This window comes from Myotis myotis, unplaced genomic scaffold (assembly GCF_014108235.1).
Source record: "Myotis myotis isolate mMyoMyo1 unplaced genomic scaffold, mMyoMyo1.p scaffold_m19_p_12, whole genome shotgun sequence".
In the NCBI taxonomy this organism is placed as follows: Eukaryota; Metazoa; Chordata; class Mammalia; order Chiroptera; family Vespertilionidae; genus Myotis; species Myotis myotis.
The window spans coordinates 60,527,617-60,551,482 of record NW_023416316.1 but is presented as its reverse complement, the minus strand read 5'-3'; the positions used below and the strand labels follow the sequence as shown (position 1 = coordinate 60,551,482).

General features: G+C 43.3%; 1 protein-coding gene across 2 annotated transcripts in view; it reads right to left on the bottom strand.

Annotated features, from left to right (window-relative positions):
• The window catches only part of FOCAD (focadhesin), a 274,973-nt gene that overhangs the window by 430 nt on the left and 250,677 nt on the right, over positions 1–23,866 (bottom strand). For both annotated transcript variants that reach the window (XM_036331270.1, XM_036331271.1), the window contains 8 exons: positions 16,289–16,417; positions 13,842–13,957; positions 10,858–11,118; positions 10,178–10,267; positions 7,856–8,033; positions 6,267–6,364; positions 4,446–4,697; positions 2,146–2,221 (listed from right to left, as the gene is read on the bottom strand). In XM_036331270.1, coding sequence (XP_036187163.1) covers positions 2,146–2,221; positions 4,446–4,697; positions 6,267–6,364; positions 7,856–8,033; positions 10,178–10,267; positions 10,858–11,118; positions 13,842–13,957; positions 16,289–16,417 — 1,200 coding nt within the window. The remainder of the gene's footprint in view (positions 1–2,145; positions 2,222–4,445; positions 4,698–6,266; positions 6,365–7,855; positions 8,034–10,177; positions 10,268–10,857; positions 11,119–13,841; positions 13,958–16,288; positions 16,418–23,866) is intronic.

The window sequence follows — 23,866 nt, the reverse complement described above, 5'->3', positions numbered from 1 at the left end:
GCGGCATTTGCAAAGGTCATTTAGATCAAAAGAGTATCAGGACGGAACTTGGCTAATCTTCAAGACCAAGAATTACCACCGAGCCTTAGACAATATTTTAATGGCAGAAAAAACCATTAATAAAGTTTGTGAGGTTTGTTTTTTTTTTTTTTTTTTTTTTTGTACCAGGTCACAGGAAATTCTGCAGAATTAAAACAAAAACTGACTTCAGGGATGCTGGTAATATTCTTTTTCTTAATCAGGGTGCTTATTAAATAAGTGTGTTTCCTTTATAAAAATCTACTTATGACTTGAGTATCTTTCTACATGAATATTATTTAAAAATAATCTATATTATTTTTCCACTAAATATTTAACTAAAAGGTAAAAACAAAACAAAACAAAGCCAAAGACCAACTGACCCTATCATAAAGTTAGGTTCAGGGACACAATGGAGCAAGCATACCTGTATTAAAACTATTTGAACAGGCCACGAGTCCATAGCTTTTCTTATCTGTCATGGGTCTCTTAGGGATCAACTTAAAATAGGGAATTTCTGTGTTATACCTCTAGGTAACTTATCATATATATTATTTTGGAATACTAATAGAAATATACTGAGATATTATTTACAATATAATAGTGTGAAGGAATGGAGGTAAGCCAGAGTTACACAATTATTGTGTGTGACTCTAATAAAGCCCTTGAACAGATAATTGAGCTAAACATTTACTTTCTTGACCCAAATTACTCTTTTCCTCATCAGTATCAATTCTTTGTTATCTTCATAACCTAAGACAGTATATGTTGGCAGTATTATGGTATTATGGACCCACGGTCATTACAAATGAGTCCAGACTCCCCCATGCAAACAAATGGAGGACATCCTAGCAGCAAATCCCTACGGATGGATCTAGGGCAGCCGTGGGCAAACTACGGCCCGCGGGCCAGATCCGGCCCGTTTGAAATGAATAAAACTAAAAAAAAAAAAAGACCGTGCCCTTTAATGTAATGATGTTTACTTTGAATTTATATTAGTTCACACAAACACTCCATCCATGCTTTTGTTCCGGCCCTCCGGTCCAGTTTAAGAACCCATTGTGGCCCTCGAGTCAAAAAGTTTTGCCCACCCCTGATCTAGGGGAACTGTTTCAGGCCCCAGCCCTATTCTCAATGAAGTTCTGTGACTGATCAGAATCACCTTCACAGACATGTCCTCCACCCTCTTTGTGGGTAGGGAGAAGAATCAGACACAATACATTAGGAAATTCTCACTTGTTTGGCAAATAATAAATTATACCATACTTAAAGTAAAATATGGTCATACTATGACTCTAGCCTGGAGATAGGCCCAACAGATTATAAAAAGTTAGGCCAACACACAATCTTCCCAGGTGAGCCGTTTCAGGGCAGTATATCACGGCCCATGTCCGGGTATCCACAACAGCTATTGGCAGGATACAGCCCCTACCCACCCACCCACAGAGCCAGCCCTAAAGACTTCTCCTATTTGAGTAAAAAAAAATCTATATAATTTTCACAGAAATATCTTCTATGTTTGTTGTCCCAACAGTCATAGTTTAACAAATCAATAGAGGAGTACTATAAAAAAAAAATCACAAAAAGACATATAAATACCTGGGAAATATCCAACTCCCTTGGCAAAATACCAGGCAGCCATTAAAAATACTAGGATGAAGCCAGTGTAAGAAAAGGTTAAATGCTTTAAAAATAATTTTAAAATATAAAAGGAAGTATTCAAAGTGTCTGTGTATTTTCTCAATTATTTATAATTTTAAACACGTTAAAACAACACATACACAGAGGGGGCAAAAACTTCTCTGGAAAAGTATCAAAGTTATCACTGGCCAATGGGATTCTGGATTCCTCTTTGCTTTTAATGAATTTTCTAAGTTTTGGTTAAAGTCATATTTTACAATTATAATAAAACATTTTAAAAACCATTTAAATAAAAATTAAATGCACTGAAAAATTAAATCCACTTTCTAATTCCAAAGGCCACACTGGTGGCAGCTTCGAGTTTCTTCTTCAACTGAACCAGGACGCGCCCCTTCAGGAACCAACACCCACACAGATGCTGCTTCGCAGCGCGGACAGCACTGGGAGGTTTTCACCTATAGTGGGCAAGAAGCACAGAAGTCATACCTTTTAAAAGACCCCTGGATTCCACAGAGAGGCCTTCCTTAGGACTTTCCATGAGGTTGAATAGCCAATCGATGAACTGGAATGAAAATGAAGAAGGGCAGCATCAGTCAGAGATCAGTCAGCCCTTGGGCCTGCATCCATGCGGATCAGAGCAATAGTCCCTGGGGAGCACCTGACTGGGCTGGGGGAGGCCCTGGAGAAAGGGACCAGGCACAAGACGTTAAAGACAGACACAGCTCCCATTTAGTCAGAAGACCCACAAAGTCAAACCTCCTTTCCTTGCTGAATACCGAGACCTGCTATAGGTTTTAAGAGTGAGGGACACATGGGCTCCGAGGGACTCCTGTGTGCCATGAACATTCTCTCTTGTTATTCTGAGAGGTCCAGATTGGTCAAAAACCTTGCCCAGTTCCACTCTCATTGAATAGCAGAGTCAAGATCTGAACTTAAGTATACCTAGCTACACAGCCTCACACTCTTGCTGTGGCCAGTGCGGCTCAGTTGGTTGAGCGTCATCCCACGCACCAAGAGGTCGCAGGTTCGATTTCCAGTCAGGGCACATGCCCTGGTTATAGGCTCGATCCCCAGTAGAAGGGTGGGGGTGCAGGAGGCAGCGGATCGATGTTTCTTTTTCATCGATGCCTGTCTCTCTCTCTATCTTTCCCCCTCTCTTCCTCTTTCTTTAAAAATTAATGAAAAAGCACCCCACACTATTTCTTTGCATCCTGCTGCTTGCTACCCGGGTCTGTGTGCAGCCAAGCCTCGGCTCCTAGGCTGAGGCAGTACACAGGGAAACTCATCAGATATAAGCCACTGCTTCTAAAATAAAATATGTTCCTGTAGATAAGAACAGTTTATGCCCAAATGAATATAAAACAGCAAGCTGAAATGCAAAATAAAAAAAGCATAACATAATTTGCTAGGTAGCGCCAAGTGTGTTAACTGCACATAGATCCTGCAAATGAGGTAGAAACTCATAGTCTTTATGACTTTGGACTGATTTCCTACGGTGCAGCCAAAATTGTTTTTGAATTGGATATAGGGTAATTTCATTGATTCCTGAATGTTGCCAATCTTGACTCATTTGAACTTTGGACATAGAAGCTGGGTTGAAGAAAGGGTAACATAAAAAGAAAACATTCCTAATTCCCTGCTTTAATTAAAAGTTTTTTTCTTTGTTTATTTTTTCTCAAGTTTGCTTTAAAATACCCTACTGGTAAAGTAAATAAATCAAGCACTACAAACACACAATAGATGCAGGATGTTTACATTGTAGTTCAAAGCAAGCCTGGTGTCCTAGGCCAGAAATAACATGAGGTAACACCACATTTAAACTGGTTTTCATTTATGATGACACAGAACACACAGAAGTTGGGGCAATACTACTAATGCTTATCAGGTTTAAGAAAAGAGGCATTTTCATTGAGATGCTCAGGGGAGTTGTCCATAGCTAAACTATGAGTCTGCAGCTCAAAAATATTTTTAAAGATTAGCAGTCAGGTTTTAAGAATAAGCCACATAAAGTTAGTTTTAAGCTTTCAGCCTCAAAAAAAGAAATTCCAATTTTGATTAAATGGGATTCAGAAAAGAATCCTCCAAAACAACTGTATTAAAATAAAGACAGGTCAAGGCCACGTAACGAGAATTCTGGGAAGCACAGGACTGTCATCTGCTTGGCAGGACAGCGAGTAAGCTGGCGAATCTTAATATCAAAAGCGTAAGGGACTTGCTGAGGGCAGGGGTGATCACCTCACATCCCACACATGTCCCCACAGCCTCCAGCACAGCCCGGGGCACGGTGGCGCCTGGCAGGCGGCTGAGCTGGGCTATGAGATGATGGCTGCTCGACTCATGTTTCCCCTCAGATTCCCTGACACCCGCCCCCAGGCACTGCTGATCACCCCTCCCTTGTTCATCACCACTCTATACTCCTTTCCCTCTGTATCATTCCATCTTGCAATCTTGAACTTGTCACCTTCTGAGCTCTCAGAGCTTACTCATCGTTTTGTCCCCAAGATGAAGAACACATGTGTCTTTGATAAATGAACGGGGGCAGAAACGTTACTTGCTGCGCCCCCTGCTACCCCCCCCCCCCCGCCCCCCCCGGACCCGTGAGCAAGTTGGTTCTGTTGTCACTATTAGTCCCCGTCTCTGAGGCTCTGCATCTGGCTGGGATGTGGGGCCAAGCATGAAGGCCTGTGGTGTGAGTCCAGTTTCGCTGACCTCCCACTTCACATCTACAGCAGGAACTGCCAAGGAGGAAATGGCCACCTGCCCCGACAGCAGGCGGCGGCTCTCACCTTCTGGGCCTGCTCCCTCCAAGGCTCCTTCTGCAGCAGCAGCAGCACGCTACTGGGAAGGAGAGCGAGGGCCGCCTGCAGAGTGACCCTGTGCATTGGGCTCCTGCCAAGGAAGCTGGATGCTGGCCCAGCCGGGCCCTGTTCTTGATGCCATGGCAACCAACTGGCACTGAGGCCGAGGAGGAGCGGGGCGGCATGGTCGGCCCAAGCAACCACCGCCGTTGCAAAGATCAGCAACAAGAAGTCCAGAGCCTATAATGGAAATAGACACAGGCTAGTCACATGTTTTAACCACTCAGAGTAACACATGTTCACATACACAGTCCTCTAATGATGCAGTGCTCTTTCCCCTCCCCTCCTCCCTCCTGTCCCACCCCTGCCCCAGAAGAGGACTGAACGGAAGAACAAACTCCGTTTCCAAACTTAATCAAGAGACACTGTAGGGCAAGCATGTCAGACTCATGGCCCGCGGGCCATGTGCCTCATTTATTTGGCCCGTGTTAGCCTTTGAGTTTGACATGCTTGCAGTAGGGCTTTGGTAGGTTTTTGGGGTTCTCTTTTGGGAATACAGAGGGACCATCAGTTTGATTATTAGTGCTCTAACATTTCAGGAGAAACATAGTTAAATTCCTAATCATACTGAGCTTCAAATACTCATCTGGTTTGGTATTTTCTAAGATTAAAAATTAATTAAGAGTGCTATGGAAAAGTATATTTAGATTTATTGTTATGTGGCTAAAACTGATTTTAAAAATATTGACAGTTTTGTTCTATTTTTGAACAATAACAAATGACTCTCCTCATGCATTCTACTAAGTGTGTCTAGAATCTGTCCCTTTAGATTTTAGACTAATCTAGACAATTGTAGAAATGGTGGTAACAGGGGCTGCCTCTAAGATGTTGGATTACTGTGATTTAAATTACACTTCTTTCTGCTTATCTGTATTTCCTAGGTTTTAAAAGATTTTCATAAGAAAATAGAGAAGGCTAATAGAAACTCGGAAGATCAAAAGACAAAGAGGACAGGTTATGCTTGTTAAAAAAAAGTTCAAAAAGAACTCAATCTCTTAAAATTCCCACTCTCACTAACTAAAAATTTAAAAACACACGCAACTCCTCAGAAAAGTGGGGCAGAATTTCAAACAACATTCCAGGCTGTGCACATTTTTTACTCACAAAGGAAACATCTGAATGAGACATGCCTATAGAAAAAAAACAACAACTGTACACCTCAAAATTGCACAGAGGGCAGTCAAGAAAATGAGGCAAGGGGGGAAAGTGGTGTCATCATTTCATTTACTAATCTTTCTTTTTTAATTCACCCAATACCAGTGATTCTTAACCTTTTTTGGGTCAGAAGTCACCTTGAAGCTGTGCTGAAAACTCTCTAATATATGCACACACGCCCACAGGTAGTGTTGTGCACACAGATTACTTGCACACACTCCAGCAATCTCTTCAAACCAGGTGTGTGAAGCCTCTTGGGCCAGCATGGAGGCCAGAGCCCTAGACCCCACCTCCTCTTGGGGTCAAGCCCAAGTACACAGACCCTGGGTTTGCCCTCCAGCTGGTGTCCTTTCTGTGCTGCCTGTCAAGGAACGTACTCTTTTAACATCTTTTTCAAGGTGTAACTAGGTGTCCACAAGAACCTGGTAAGAACATGCATTTCTTGTGACATCAGAGTTATCACCGCTGTTGTTTCCCAAGAATAAAAGGAAGCAGGAAAAGAAAGCCACAGGCAGCAAAATATTCCTCTTTTTGGGAGAGCAAATATAATTTTTATGTTTTAAGAAAGCTACAAATTACTCCTCTGAATTGTACCTCATCAACAGCCACGTTCTGAACAGAGGTTGACTGGTAAGCTATATTTCTGATATAACCCATCAGGTCCAAGAGCCATTCCATTCTCTTCAACACACCTGAAAAGACAAAAACATTTTCTTACCTGACCAGGGTTTTCCCTTGGAAATTCAAAAGAGAACAGTAATAACTATCATAGCTCAAGCAGAACACCTGGTGAGGATGTCATGAAATAGTTTCCAGTTCTCTTACCACACCCGAGACTTGCGATCCCTGTGAGAGTTGACACTATTCACAGCAGGTGACCGTATTTCGGTCTTCATTTTCAATGGCTAATTTATTCTTCAAGCCTACCCACCCACTAGTGGTAAAAGACATTTATTGGAGTTCTTTCTCAACATTAAACACACTATGAGAAATCTGGCACCCAGCTAGCCAGTAATATTGAATGCCAAAATTGCACAGAAACCTATCCTAAAGACATAAAAAGTAAAAACCAGATGTGATAGGGTAATTAGAGAATAAACAACATATTATTTTCCTTTTTTTAAAATAAAAATGAGGATTCCCATTATAGTAAAGACTACGTTGAAAGATTTTCAAAAATCTAGTGAATAAGAACAATATAGGGATTAAGCTTGAAGGTTAGGACCAAGGGCAATCTCAAATTTATTTCAATTTGCTTAAATTATCTTCACACTTAATTGGGAACACCTACTGGATTTTTCCCCCTGATAAATATAGTTTCAATTTTGAGTAAAGAAATCTAATTTCTCATCATAAGTTCATTTTTCATTGGTGAAGCACACACACAGATATGAGACAACCATCTCAATTGCCAAAGAGGAAGAGGAATCAACATTTCCAATCCAATTTTGAAAAGAGTATTACAAAGACGTTTGCCAGTTTTCTCTCAAAACTTTAAAGACACAAGATGTGGGGAAAACGGGGCACAGAAACATAAGCAACTGGCCCAAGATCACAGGGCTTCCCGGCCATTTCTGACCCGCTTTAGCCAGATACCACTTAGAACTTGAATGCAGACTCGAGAAATTCTAAGCCTCTGACCAAAGGCGTGGGAGGGGAAATGAAGGAGTTCCCTTTTCAGATGGCTCCTAAAGTCTAAATGTATAAACAGTTTAAAAGTTGCGCCATAGGACTCATTAGCAGAGCTCAGGCCTGGACCTCCTGGCTTGAAGATGTAGTGAGGTCATTCAGGTTTTATTCTTCTCACTGCTGAGAAATTCTTCTATAGAATAACTATTCAAGCTCATTGTTGCTGTTTTTTGTTCGTTAAATGACTCCCCAAAAGCCATTTTCATGAAAACATCGGGCATCATCAATGGATATCCTGTCTGACAGAATCTACCTGATACACTTTATATCCTTGAGGGCCACAAACGAGATAAAATCCTCAAAAGAATTCGTTCCCATTGCTAAAGAGTGGATGGTGTGAGCTGTACTGCTCACTTCCAGCCAACGTGCTCCTCATTCGGGGTGACAAAGCCTCACCTACGTCAAGCACTAAATCAGCTTTCAAGTTGGGGGAACAATGACAACTGAAGAGATGGCTTCTTCCTGTTCCTATGCTCGCCCTGCGGCCTCCTCACCTGTGTTGGCGTGGCTCACAATCCGCGCGTGGTACAAGCTGTGCAGGATCACCCAGGCCAGTGCGTCTTTCTCCCGGTGCTGAGCCACCGCGCCCAGCATGTCATTCACGCCCATCAAGGGGAGCCGTCCTTGCGAGACCAAGTACAGCCTGACAAAGGCAGCCTTTTCTAGGCTGCTCTGCAAAAAAGCCAATTGTTCTGTTACTATTAAATGAACTGTAGTTGTTATAGAACCTCAGCACAAGGGCAACACAGAAAGGGTGAGTGTGAAGTTGATTATTACTCCAAATGCTAAAACTGTTCATTTCCTGCAGCATGTGACCCATTGCCCTGCGTGCTCCACTAGAATGTATATGCAGATGGTGCTGTAGTGTCACCTCCTGCTTCTCATAAAAACCATCAATGACTTTGGGGTCAATCAGTGATGCTATTTAGTAAGAATACACAAATAATAATAATGATGGTACTTGTCAGGTGCTAGGCGCCATTCTAAGCACATGACACGTGTTATTTTGACAGTCCACAAAGTATGGTACACAGTCCTCTGGGTGACCCCAAGACTCTTTTACAGTGTCTGTGAGGTCAAACTATATTCATAATAGCATTAAACTGTAGTAATATCCATTGTATTTTTCATCCCCACTTGAAATTTTTGAAAAAATCTAGTTTCACTTAAAACATTCCTGTAAATCAGTGATTTCAACCTTTTTCTTCTCATGGCACATATAAACTAATTACTAAAATTCCGTGGCATATCAAAAAATATATTGTATTTTTTGCCGATCTGACCAAAAAATAGGTATAATTTTGATTCACTCATACCAATGGCTGTTGTTGTGTTGGCTGTTGTCATTTTTTATTGGACAATCTAAGGGAAAAGAGGTCAGTGCCCCTGACTAAATAGTCAGGTATTGTATGTTTTAGAAATTCTTGTGGCACACCGGTTGAAAATCACTGCTGTAAACAATATAAATTCATTTCATTAAACCTTTGCCCTTGAGTACACATCTTTTTAATATTCTGTGGGACAAAGTGGGAAGTATCCATAAGGGGCTTCTGCTGAATACCGAAGCATAATGGTTGTCCCAAGGAAAAACACTTCAACATTGAGTTGTAAGCCGAAATGGCCACTCTTCCCGTGATAAACTTCATTTACGTAAGTTTTGAAGTTTTACATAAAGTCCATTCACGTAAGCATTTCTTTATACTGCCTCTCCCAGCATAACCACCTATGGCTATTCAAACTGTGTATTTGACAGACAGCCTTTTTAAAAGTGAAGGACGTGAGACTGTCACTTCATGGAAAACACTTGACAGAATTCACTGCCAATAATAAAATCGGAACTTTCAAGCAAAAATCAGATTTTTGGAAAATTTGTATCTGCTTATATGAGTTTGACGGTTTCCCAATACATGAAACACTGGTGATATTAACCAATATGATGTGTTGATATTATATAAGGAAATGTACCAGCATTTGGAAGATTTTCAAATGGCCAATGTCTGATATTACAAAATCGTGCACTGGTGAGAGACGCAGAGCACAAACCGACGAATGGTTTCTAACGTAACAGAGTGAGAAGTTCACCATGGGCAGGTTCCACACTGCAACTCACCTACGAGAAACCGCTACTTTTGTGTTTTGGCGCACAATCAAAGAGAGATCCATAATTATCTGAAAAGCCTGCTAACACACTCTTCCCCTTCCTGCTACATATCTGTGTGAGGAGGAAGGGGAAGAATAACACTTCACCAAAATAATGTCTCAAGAGACTGGAAGGGCAGCCGCCACGAGGCCCCCGCAGACACGGAGGAGCCTGGCGAGAAGGTGAAGTAATGCCACTTTCCTCAGGAGATTTTTTGATTTTCTGGAAAATACTTTTTTCTTATTTTTGTTAAGCTGCAATGGGTTTGTTATTACTTTGAAGTAAGTAGCAGGTGGAAAAAAATTCATGTGAGACCGGAACTATTTTTTTTTGAACACCTTCCATGCGAGACCGTTCTTCGGTGAGAATACTCCCATCCCTGTGATTTTTGTATTGACGACATTGCGCTGGACTTAATTTCGCCCACAGGTGACACTAAAGCAACTGGTGGTTCATGAGGTCGGAAAGGTTGGCGACTGCTGCACTGAAGTGTTCTTGAGAAAGTGGGATTAATTCGGTTAAAACGTTATTACATACATTTGTTAAGAACCAACCACTCAGAGTAGACGGGACACAAGACCCAGAGTGAAACAGAAATAGTTTTCTGAAATTAATAGTAACACATAGGAAACAAAACTAGCCTCAATAATGAACAAGTACATGGATATGTTATTACCTCAGTAACCGGGGCAAGCCGATTGGCTTCATCATCTGTCATCTCCGAGAGGCATTTTGCTACCCCGATGTACAGCTCTAAGTCATTTCTCTGGTGAAGAACAAAGTCCAAACGTGTCAAAATACAATGTAAGGCAAGTATATTCCTAATGTTCCAACAAATGATTAGATTTGCTCATCTCCACGAATAACCAAACCAAAACATATGGTCATTTGTTTCTCATTTAAAAAACATCTTTCTTGTTATTTTATGTGTTTGTTTGCCTGTTCTTTCTTTTATCTCATCAGGACCCACCATTCCAAAAGGAATTTTAACATCTTTGTAAAACCACAATTCAGGGATCCGCTGGGGGAGAGGAAAGGCTAGTACTAGGTCACTTCCTATGACTAGCAGTGAACGACGTGCCCACCGGAGCTTCCTCAGCCTCCACAGGCGTTGGTAAGAGGCCGAGGAGCGAACTTCCTGGTGAGCCAGCTTCTGAGCTTGCTTAAGACTTTGGTTCTAAACATTCAACCTCAGTTTAGATCTTGGAAGCAAACACATTCTCAGTGAAGAACGTGGTGACTTCTTGCCAGCCTTTCCACGACGTTCTTAAAACGTACACCTCCCTGCTGTGCCAAAAAGGCTTTAAAAAATCCCAAACACAAATGGTCAGGAATGTAAATATTTTTGTTCCTCACCCGAATCTTATTTGGCAGAAGGTCAAAAATGTTCCCAGTAGCCTCGCTGAGCAGGCTCCAGAGGTGGTGGGCAGGGCTGGGCAGCTTCATGGCCTGGCTCAGGCCCTGCAAGGCACTCGGGCGTAACTCCGGATTGGCAAGCGGGGAAGCGGCTTTGAAAACGGCCACCATTAGGTTTTCAACGAAGCCCAGGATCTGTTCACCAGAGACGTGTTTGACCCACAGCGGTGCAGACACCAGGAGGTATTTCTTGATATTCAGCTGGAAGGAAAAAGGTCAGATGTAAACAGGCAGGCCTGGGTTTACAATGCTTACACTCCCGGGTCATCGTTGTGCTTGAGAGCAGCTGCGAGAGAAAAGGTGCAGGTTGCTTCCCGCCCCTGAGTATCCCACAGCCTCCTGATCCGACGGGCCACCAGTGCGTGTAATTTGGCTGCTGCAGGGACTTCTGATCCTGTCTGACTCGTGTATGCATGGTACCTGCCAACCCATCTGCGAATGACTCGCTTAAACCTGGGATCTTTTCAGTGAGGGGAAGAAAATGCTGCATCATAGTCATTGCTGTTCAGTCTTAAAAAGCCACATTTTCTGTCAAGAAGAGCTCTGGAAGAGGAAAGGCTCACCCGCTGGAAATCAACTAAACCCAGGACCTGGCAGTCCCGACTCTGTCTTCTGAGGAAGTGCAGGGACATAGTAATGAGAGGAACTGGCACGAGGAGTCCATTGCTGACCACAGAACAGCAGCTGAGCATGTGAGAGCGACCCTGGCATCTGAGAGCTAAGAAGGGGCACAGTTAGGGAAGTCTCACAGACTTATAGAGATCAGGCTTCAAAAAGTCTCAGAAACAGCCTGGCCGGTATGGCTCAGTGGTTGAGCGTCGACTTATGAACCTGGAGATCATGGTTCAATTCCCACTCAGGACACATGCCTGGGTGGCAGGCTTGATCCCGTGTGGGCATGCAGGAGACAGCCAATCAATGACTCTCTCTCCCACATCCTTCCTCTCTGAAATCAATAAAAATATATTAGAAAAAAATCTCAGAAACAGAAGTATGATACTAAAGGGGCAGTAAGTCTAAAAGAAGTGATATAAAAAAGGAAAGTCAGACAAATATCAGTAAATTTCTAAAAAGAGTAATGTTGTTGCATGAGTTATCTGAAGAGCTCACGTTAAAGAATATGCCATTTCAGACCATTTTTTAATGAGAAGGTATGTAATTAAGAAAACAAATTCACAAATTTAATTCATTAATTAACAAAGATAATATGAAAGGCCCATAATCAAGGACAAATGCAAAAGAGTAGGAGATCTGAAAGAGAAATGCAAAGAAGACTAAAACCTAGAAAATTTCTGAGGTCAGTAACACAGGTGAGACTACGAGAGTTATACCCGATTCAAAAGGAAGGAGCTAAATAGTATAGTGTTTAAGACATGGGCTTTGGGGTCACCTGACTCTCTTCCACTTGTTGGATATGTGGACTTTGCTTAACCTTCGTTTGCCTCAGTTTATCAACCTGTAAAATGGAAATAATAAAGTCTACTGTGCAGAAATAAAATGAGCCACACACAGAAGACTTCCTATTGTATGATTCCATTCTAAAGATTTTCTAAACTTTATATAGACACTTAAATTTATAGGAAAGTTCTTTTAAAAAGGCACAATGACAGAGACAAGGAACGGATCAGAGGTAGCCGGGGTCTGAGGCTGGGAGTGGAGAGTGACTACAAGTAGGCACAATGGAACTTCTGGTGATGGAAATATTGTCAGAGATGGATGAAAATAAGTGGACTAAAACTCAAATTACACTTAAAATGGTCATATTTTATGGAATATAAACTTTAACTCAATAAAGTTAAAAAAAAAAAAGGCAGCCTGTCAGGATTGAAGAAAGTACTCACTGAGTGCTTACATGTGGCAGGTGCATAGCAAGTGCTCACTAAGCGGCAGTGGGTGGGAGCTGCTTGGAGCAGACAGATAATGGTGAAGGCTGACAGACAGGAGGCACGCATCGAGAACAGTGACCTGCAATTCAAAATTATTGGGAGATGCGGGAAAACGTAAAGGAAAAAAGCGAAGAGGCCTGGCGGGTGTGGCTTGGTGGTTGAGTATTGACCTATGAACCAGGAGGTGACGATTTGATTCCTGGTCTGGGTACATGCTTGGGTTGCAGGCTTGATCCCCAATGGGGGGGGTGGGGCATGCAGGAGGCAGCTAATCAATGATTCTCTCTCATCATTTATGTTTCTCTCTCCCTTCCTCTCTGAAATCAATAGAAATATATTTTAAAAAAGAAAAAAAGTGAAGAGTAGAGACTGAAGCCAAAAGTTTGAGGAAATAAGGAAGAAGGATTTGAAGTATCCTCAAAGACTTAAAGCCTCCTAGAATAGAAGAATAACAAAGATGAGGTCATTGAACTTGGAATCCATTGGTAAACCTCGAAGGAAGCAGGGGATGCTCCCTGCAAATCATTTCTTCCTCAGCTCTGTGCTCAAGCTGAACACCTCACAGAGATGTTCTACTCTTTGCACCTACATCCCTGGTGCCTCTAACTGGATGCCTAACCAAGTCCTACTGAGCCCTCAAGGCTCACCTTCATTGCTGCCTTTTCTGTAAGAGGGGGGATCAGATGTCCTGTACATGTGGATTTGTCTTTCTCTTACTACCTACTGAATGACTATGTGCATCATATAAACAAGTAAACCTAGGTTCAACGACCCGCTAGCTGTATGAACGTGAGAAAGGAACTTGAATAACTCTGGTCAGCCTGTTCCCCTTCTGTAATACATGGTAGCTGATAGCATAGATGGTGACAGTTACGGCAGAGTCTGAATCACACAATTTTTCACTCTGTTGGCCGCCCTCAGTTTTTATAAAATCCCACTCGTCCACTCTTTACTTTGAGAACACACCCCAAACGTATGTTAATCTCCCTCCAGAAAACCGTATCCTCCTGTTGCCCGACACCCTTAGTTACTACATACGCTGAGACCGTGGAGCAGCGGGGGCGTCACCCACAGTCCCAACAGCGCAGCCGCGTTCTGGGAGGACTGCGCCTGGGTCACCATGATTTCCAGGCACAGCTGCTGGACCTCTTCACCTGAAAGAGAAGAAAGGAAAAGAATATTAGTGCAGCTGCTGCTCTGCTTTTCAGCCTTCAGTGTCTCAAATCAACGCACCTGCTGTGTGACTTCTACAGGGGACAACTGCAGTAAACCAAGGTATTCCAAGAGACCTCGTAGAGATGAGGTAAAAGAATGAACCACTGGCCCCAGAATCCCAGGGCTTAGGACTGACAAGGGCCTTGAGCTAGCTGGGGTGATCTCTCTCATGATACCCAGGTAAACCTAAACACTCAAATACTATAAAATATTTGAGGAAATTTTGGCTAAAGATCTCTTTGCCTCCATTTCTCCTCCTCTCCACCTTGGCCCCGGCACACAGAGAAATCTGTCTAGATCTGGCAGGACTTAGAGATGGAGCCACATTCTGCAGGGACCGAGTCTTTTTAATGGTCTGATCCCATCAGCAGACAGCTTCTCTTTTTTCTTCTCTTTTCCAAGGAGTTTTACTAAAACATGAACTTTTTCAATAAAGCATGCAAAAGCAGGGCAGAAGGACATATTTTTCAAATGAAATCTCTGATGACAGTATAGTAACATCATATCTTATACTGGGATTAGGTTAAAAATGAAGGCATTTAAATAAAAAAAATTGTGTACAGTCAAAATCATCTTTGATTATCCCTTAAATTGCACATAAATCACAGCATAACAAATCTTTCTGTAGATCACGTATAAGCACCTACTGTAAAGCAACATTCATGACATATGCAACAAACATCCATAGTCACAGCATTGTTAAAATTATTGTCCCTCCCTCCCTCCCTCCCTTCCTCTCTCTCTTTTTTAAAATTTTCTGAAGGTGAGGGGCAAGTACATGAAGTTAAATCTGCATGTGCTAAGTCCATGGAAGAGGTTGCTGCGGATGAATGAGAGAGAGGTGTGGAGGAGGCATCTCTTTGCCTCTCACCACACGTACCTGTAGCAGACAGGATACTGGCCCCCAAAGATGTCCACATCCCAATCTCTGGAACCAGTGAATACGTTACCTTGTATGGCAAAGGGACTTTGCAGATGTGATTAAAGTTAATGACCTTGAGATGGGAGTTATTCAATTGGACTCATTAATTACATGAATCCTTAAACATGGGTAACCTAGTCCAGCTGCATGAGAAGGCCTCAGCCCGCTGCTCCTTGCTTTTATGATGAAGGGGGAGGGGGGGGCACAAGTCAACAAATGTGGGCAGCCTCTAGAACAGTGATTCTCAACCTTGGCTGCACATTAGAATCACCTGGGAATCTTGTTAAAATCCTGATTTCTGGGCCTCATCCTCCGGAAATTCTGTTTCTTTGTTATGGGGCGGGGCCACAACATTAGTAACAAAGAAACAGAATTTCCAGAGGATGAGGCCCAGAAATCAGATTTTAAAAAGATTCCCAGGTGATTCTAATGTGCAGCCAAGGTTGAGAACCACCGCTCTAGAAGCTAGAAAAGGAGAGAAAACAGATGAACAGATTCTCCCTTTCTTAGTCTGTTTGGGTTGTTAGAACAAAGTACCATTGACCGAGTGGCTTATAAACCAAAGAAATTCATTCCTCACAGTTCCAGAGGCTGGAATTCCATGGCCAGGCGCCCGCGTGGTCAGATTTCGGCGAGGATCCAATTTCTCACTGTGTCCTCGGGTGGTGGAAGGGGCTAGGGAGCTCTGTGCTGCCTCCTTTATGAGAGCACTCATCCCATTCAGGAGGGCTCCACCCTCATGACCTACTCAACTTCCCTAAGGCCCCATATCTCCTAATACCATCGTACAGGAGGTTAAGATTGCAACATATGCATTTGGGGGTGGGGTGGCATGAATGTTCAGACCACAGCACCCCGCTAACGCATCTAGGAAATAATGCTGCCCTGCGATACCTTGACCTTAGCCCCGAGAGAACCCTGTTGGCCTTGGGACCTGCAGAACTAACTATAAGATAAATAAGTAAACATGTGCCAGTTCAAGCCACTAAGTCTGTGGTAACTGGCTACAGCACCCCCTTGTCTGCTTCCATGAAAGCTAGGGCAGAGGCAGTACAGTTTGATAAACAGCCCAGCCTTCTGGTGCCTGCAACCCATGCCCAGCAACATGCACATGTCAGCCAAATACTGCCTTGATGAGTTCATCTTTCTGTATCTGCCTGTGTCTTCAACCTCCCCTCAACTATTTAGAAAGTGACCAGTGAATGTAACCCAGGGGCCCCAACCACGAAGTCAACCCTCTAACCCCACAGGTCTATCTAGTCAGTGCCGCCCATGACACAGAACCCATTTTTCGACCCAGGTCACACCCTAAAAGCAGTCTGAAGGAGTAAAAACACTTGATATTTACCAAAGTTTAGCCTCATAAGTGGGGAGAGCAGTGCACCCCAGTTCACAGGAGGGTACTGATGGCTTTCGCCAACCGCCGCGATGGGTTTCATCACCACCTTGAGTAGGGACGGGGGCACTGACTCAGGACCTGCAACAGAAGGAAATCGGTAACAGGACATTTCCGGGGCATCATGCATGGAATTGGCCAGTGCTCCCTCCTGGTTCTTCTGTTCCAAAGGAACTGGTATCACATCTTCCACTGTGGTCTATCCTTTAGTCCTGTGCTTTTAATTTCAACCCCACTTACTCCAAAACCTGGCTCCCCCTGCTCCTCTCTCTCTCTTTCATCTGGCTCCGGTCTGTTCCTCTTGTCCAGATGGGAATATTCAATGTAACTTCTTAGCTGTCTTCCGTGCTTCCTCATGTCTTTTCACCCAGCTTTCTAAAAAGAGTCATGTTCTCTACAATACTTATTGCCTCACTGCTCGCTCATTGCTCATTCACTTCCAGAAAAGGAGACAATTACTGCTGACGCAGGAAAATTACCTTCAGGGCCTGAGGCCCTAAATGGGTATGCCCTGTGCCTTGTGATTCACTGTTCCATTCCTCAGCCTGTGCATGGCTGACTACTCCGGAGGTGAGCATATAATGCGACAGCTAATCCATACGTTAACCAGCTATGACACAGTACCACGACTTTAATACTATATTCTTACTAGTGGCCTGGTGCACAAAATTCGTGCACATTAAAAGGGGATTAATTAGAGGAAATATTTTAATATTGCTATTTGCCTTTCTCTATAAAGAAGTGTCAGAGATGAAAGAAAATTAGTAAAATGTTTATGAAAATCTCCCTCCTGTCAGAGTCTGGGGCGCACTGCAGGACCCAGAGTCAAGTCCCCACACACCCGCGAATGCCTCAAAATCGTGCAAGACCCACCCCTGTCAAGCCCTGCAGGGTGGAGGGGGCACAGCCTCAGGTCCCCCGTCAAGCCCCGTTGGGTGAAGGGTGTAGCCTCAGGTCCCCTGTCAAGTGCCGCTGGGTGTGGGGCGTGGCCTCAGGTCCCTGGCCCCAGCGAGAGGGTGTGGGGGTGTGACGATCATTTGCACATTAGCTCTTTATTATATAGGATTCAGGTGGGGTAGTAAATTGAAATAGAAAAAAATGAGACATAGCACAGTTATAAGTGGAGCCATAGGCATAGTAGGAATTGGAGTAGCCATTAAAGGTCATGAAGTTACAAGGAGGCCAGAAATGATGTACAGAAAAGTGGAAGACCAAGAGGGAGAAGCAAAAGTAACAGGGGCATCATGAGCAGGAGAAGGGAAACCAGCATCAGCAGAAAGACAAGCAGAATTAGCAAAAAGCATCACTACAAAAAGGAAAAGCAGGGTCAGAATCAGTAGAACGAGCTGCAGAATCAGCAGCCAATGAAGGGGAAAGCAGAAGTGGGAGCAGGGCCAGCAAAAGGAAACCAGCTGCAGAAAGGAGAAACTCAGAAAAAGGAGAAGCAGAGGCAGAAAAGGCAACAGAATCAGCAGACACTGAGGGGAAAGCAGAAACAGGGACAGAGTCATCAAAGGGAAACCAGCGGCAGAAAGGAAAAGCACAGAGAAAGGAGAAGCAGAAAAGGCAACAGAATCAGCAGGCACTGAGGGGAAAGCAGAAGCAGGGACAGAGTCATTAAGAGGAAACCAGCTGTAGAAAGGAGAAGCACAGAAAAAGGAGAAGCAGAGGCAGAAAAGGCAACAGAATCAGCACGCACTGAGGGGAAAGCAGAAGCAGGGACAGAGTCATTAAGAGGAAACCAGCTGTAGAAAGGAGAAGCACAGAAAAAGGAGAAGCAGAGGCAGAAAAGGCACCAGAATCAGCAGGCACTGAGGGGAAAGCAGAAGCAGGGACAGTGTCATTAAGAGGAAACCAGCTGCAGAAAGGAGAAGCACAGAGAAAGGAGAGGCAGAGGCAGAAAAGGCAACAGAATCAGCAGACACTGAGGGGAAAGCAGAAGCAGGAACAGAGTCATCAAAGGGAAACCAGCGGCAGAAAGGAAAAGCACAGAGAAAGGAGAAGCAGAAAAGGCAACAGAATCAGCAGGCACTGAGGGGAAAGCAGAAGCAGGGACAGAGTCATTAAGAGGAAACCAGCTGTAGAAAGGAGAAGCACAGAGAAAGGAGAAGCAGAGGCAGAAAAGGCAACAGAATCAGCAGGCACTGAGGGGAAAACAGAAGCAAGGACAGAGTCAGCAAAGGGAAACCAGGTGCAGAAAGGAGAAGCACAGAGAAAGGAGAAACAGAAAAGGCAGCAGAATCAGCAGGCACTGAGGGGAAAGCAGAAGTAGGGACAGAGTCATTAAGAGGAAACCAGCTGCAGAAAGGAGAAGCACAGAGAAAGGAGAAGGAGAAACAGAGGCAGAAAAGGCAACAGAATCAGCAGACACTGAGGGGAAAGCAGAAGCAGGGACAGAGTCATCAAAGGGAAACCAGGTGCAAAAAGGAGAAGCACAGAGGAAGGAGAAGCAGAAAAGGCAGCAGAATCAGCAGGCACTTAGGGGAAAGCAGAAGAAGAGACAGTGTCATTAAGAGGAAACCAGCTGCAGAAAGGAGAAGCACCAAGAAAGGAGAGGCAGAGACAGAAAAGGCAACAGAATCAGCAGACACTGAGGGGAAAGCAGAAGCAGGAACAGAGTCAGCAAAGGGAAACCAGGTGCAGAAAGGAGAAGCACAAAAAAAGGAGAAGCAGAAAAGGCAACAGAATCAGCAGAATCTGAAGAGGGAAAACATATGTGAGGCTAGAGCCAGCAAAAGGAAAAATAGCCACAGAAAAGAGAAGCACATGAAAAAGAATAGAGGCAAAACAGGCAGAAAGGTAGCTGAATCAGCAGATGCTGAAAATGAGGAAGGAGAAATGGAGACAGAGTCAGCAAGAGGAAAATCAGCTATAGAAAGGAGGAGCACAGCAAAAGAAGCTGATGCAGAATCAGCAGGAAAAGCAGCGAACTCATAGGCTAAAGAACTGGGAAAGCAGATGCAGAGGCAAAGTCAATAAAAGGAAAAAAATGTTGAAGAAAGGAGAAGTATAGGGAAAAGAAGAAACAGAAAAATGGGAAAATAACTTGAATAGACATTTCCCCAAAGATGATACAAAAAATGGCCAACCAGGATATGAAAAGATGCTCAACATCACTAACCATGAGAGAAAAAAAAATAAAAACAATGAGATATTACACCCATTAGGATGGATACTATAAAAAAAGAAAGAAAAAAGTGTTGGTGAAGATATAGAAAACTTGAAACTCTTGTACTGCTAGTGAGATTGCGAAATGATGGAACCACTATGGAAAACAATATGGTAGCTCCTCAAAAAATTAAAAATAGACCTACCATATGATTCAGCAATCCCACTCTGGGTGTATGAACAAAAGAACTGAAAGCAGAGTCTTGAAGAGATAGTTCTACACCATTTTCATAGCAGTACTATTCATAATAGCCAGGAGGTGGAAGCAACACAAATGTCCAACCTATATAATAAATAGGTAATATGCAAATTGACCATCACACCCTCGCACAAAGATGGCTGCTCCCATGTGGTTACAATATGGCTACCACAAGATGGCCGGCAGGGGAGGGCAGTTGTGGGTGACCAGGCCAGCAGAGGAGGGTAGTTGTGGGCAATCGGGACAGCAGGGGAGGGCAGTTAGGGGTGACTAGGCCAGTAGGGGAGGGCAGTTGGGGGCAACCAGGCCTGCAGGGGATGGCAGTTGGGGGCGACTGGGCTGGTAGGGGAGGGCAGCTGGGGGCGATTAGGCCGGCAGGGCAGCAGTTAGGTGTTGATCAGGCTGGCAGGGGAGTGGTTAGGGGGTGATTAGGCTGGCAGGCAGAACCAGTTAGAGGCAATCAGGCAGGCAGGCGAGCAGTTGGGAGCCAGCAGTCCTGGATTGTGAGAGGGATCCCAGATTGGAGAGGGTGCAGGCTGGGCTGAGGGACACCGCCCCCCCCCCCCCCAGTGCACAAATTTCATGCACCGGGCCTCTAGTTGACAGATAAATGGATAAACAAAAAGTAATATATATGTGTATATATACAGACAATGGAATGCTATTCAACCTAAAAAAAAAAAAAAGAAAAGAAATCCTGTCACATGCTACAGCATGGATAAACCTCGAGGACACTTCACTAAGTGAAATATGCCAGTCATAACAAGACAAATGCTGTATGATTCCTCTTATGTCAGGTAACTAAAGTAATCAAATAGAAACAGAAAGAATGGTTATTACCAGAGGTTAGGATGAGGGGAAAAGGATAAGTATTGTTTAATGGGTCTAGAGCAGTGGTTCTCAACCTTCTGGCCCTTTAAATACAGTTCCTCATGTTGTGACCCAACCATAAAATTATTTTCGTTGCTACTTCATAACTGTAATGTTGCTACTGTTATGAATCATAATGTAAATATCTGATATGCAGGATGGTCTTAGGCGACCCCTGTGAAAGGGCCGTTTGACCGCCAAAGGGGTCGCGACCCACAGATTGAGAACTGCTGGTCTAGAGCTTCAGTCGAAATTTTTTTTAAAAAAAATTACAGTTTATATTCTATGTTATTTTGTACTAGAGGCATGATGCACGAAATTCATGCAAGAGTAGGCCTTCCCTGCCCCAGCTGCCGGCACTGGCTTCCTTCTGGCACCCGGGACCCGGGCTTCCCTCCGGCCACCAGCAGGCACCCGGGACCCGGGCTTCCCTTGCAGCCCTGGCTTTGTCTGGAAGGTCGTCAGGAAGGGCGTCTGGTCTAATTAGCATATTGCACTTTTATTATTATAGATTAGCTTCAGGTGTAAAGCTAGTGGTTACACAATCATATACTTTACTAAGTGCTCGTCCTGATATTTCCAGTGCCCAAATGGTACTGTACAAAGTTATTTTCCTATGCAGTACTTTACATCCCCATGACTATCTTGTAACTACCAATCTGTACTTCTCAATCCCTTCACCTTTTCAACGAGACCCCCAACTCCCCTCCTATCTGGCCACCATCAGTCTGTTCTCTGTATCTGAGTCTGCCTCTGTTTTGCTTGTTTGTTTATATTGTTCTAAAGTTTCAGTTTTGCAAGGTGAAAACCTTCTGGAGATTGTTTTCACAACTTAACACTATTGAACTGTACACTTAAAATGGTTAAGATGATAAATTTCATATTATAAGGTTTTTTATAATTGAAAACTTTTTTTTTTAAAAGAGAGACGTTGGGTTTCCATTTCTGCATATGAGGAGCTTGGAAGTCCCCACTCTGTTCTAACAACACATAAAAAGCTGAGCAGATAGAAAAATCATCTTATTGGAGCCCTAAAAAAGGGAAGGACACAGGGCACACTGCTGCCCGCAATTTGGAGTCTGACAGGCTAATCAGGAGTTGGCTTTATTGTGCTCTGCTTTACTGCACTTCACAGATAATTGTGTTTTCGTCAATACTGAGGCAGGACCCTCCACCAGGAAAAAGATTACGACTCTCTGAAGGCTCAGATAATGGTTAGCATATTTTAGCCAAACGTATTTTAAGTTAAGGTATGTAGGTTTTTTTAAGACATAATGCTATTGCACACTTAATGGTATGCTACCCTAGATGAAATGGACCAATTCTTTGAAAGACACAATTTGTTGAAACTCACACAAGAAGAAATAGATAATGTGAATAGGCCTATAGCTATTTACAAATTGAACCAATAATTAATAACCTTCTAAAATAGAAGGCACCACACCCAGGTGAGGCCAGTGGTTGAATTCTACCAAACATTTAAGGAAGAAAATATACCAATCCTCTGCAATCTCTTTTAGCATATAGAAGCAGAGGAAATACTTAACTCATTCTATGAGGACAGCATTACCCTACTAGCAAAACCAGACAGAAACATAACAAGAAAACTACAAACAATGCCTCTCATGAACACAGACAAAAAAAATCCTCAACAAAATATTAGCACATTAAATCAATATATAGCAGATAAGGCAACAGAATCAGAAATTATACACCAGACAATGGACACAGACAATAATGTGGTGAAGGCCTAGGAAGGGAGTGAGAATGGGGTGGAGGGGGTCAGTGGGGGGGGGGGGAAGGGAACATCTATAATACTTTCAACAATAAAGATAAATTAAAAAATGAAACTCAACACACCTGCTACTTTTCTAGTCTGTGTTACCAGCAATGGAAGCTTTATTTCTAGTTCATCTTGAGATGTCATACTAGGAGAGCAGGAAATATTATCAGAAGCTAACCATTGCTATTACAAGGAGAAGTATTTCTGACAAAAAGTAAATACATCCATGAACACATTCATTCATTCAGCCAGTAACTGAGTATCTGTTAGGCACCAGGCACTGTTCCATACATGAAGACGGAGTTGAACAAGACAGAATAAGTCACTCTGCTCATGGAGCTGATATGCCAGTGAGAGGACACACAGCCATGGGAAAATCAGGTGTAGCAAAAACAAAACAGCAGTGGCAGGAATTCACATAACTCTATACTGGTCACACACATGTGACAATTGTCCCTAGACAACACTGGCTGCAAATTAGAGTCTTTGATTTCACAAAAAAAGCAAACAAAAATTCAGCTGTTTATTTGGAGTCCTTTTGGCTCATGATTCATGAAAATGGCCTGATGACCTGGTAGACAGGGGGTGGGGCTTGGGGGGGGGGGGAGAGGGGAGTAAATATCTGTGCATAGAATTACTTTTTTTCTCTCCTTTTAAGGACTAGCATAGAATTCTATATTAGGTATCATTAATTTGTAAGCAGATTTCTATTAATTTTCTTTTTTAGATCAAGTGTTTTCAAAATCACATAACATTTTACTTCAGGTCCTTCTACAGACTTCCTTATACAATTTTTGCAGTTTCCAGAGGACCTAGTTTCCGACAGTGGTCGGGCAGTGGTCGGCAAACTCATTAGTCAACAGAGTCAAATATCAACAGTACAACGATTGAAATTTCTTTTGAGAGCCAAATTTTTTAAACTTAAACTATATAGGTAGGTACATTGTTATTAACTTAATTAGGGTACTCCTAAGGCTTAGGAAGAGCCACATACAAGGGGCCAAAGAGCCGCATGTGGCTCGCGAGCCACAGTTTGCTGACCACGGACTAGGGAATCGGGGAAGACACTGAACCTGCCCTCCTATACCAGGACCCCGTGCGAAATATGACCATTTTCTAGATGTTTTATTGCTGAGACAATGAGCTCTCTCTTGACAGGACAAGAGAACTTCGGCCAATAACTGCATTTTACCGCGTACTTCCCATGGTGTTCTATGTTCTTTAGCATTGATCTGCTATGCATAACCAAGTGTCGGAAACCAGGAGACCTTGTAGAATGGAGCACAGGGTTGAAAACCAAAAAAGTACTATAACACAATAAACCCTCCACAGCTAAAGGACAGAGAATCAGTACCTAACAGCAAAACTAGATTCACACAAAACGTTCCACCATCCTTGCAGGGAACTAAGTCTGGCCCTACCCGGAATGAAAGGAATTATAGTAACTGCTAGGAATGAAGAAAATTCCCGACAGCCCCACGCATGTGGGGGGATGTAAGGGCAGAGAGCG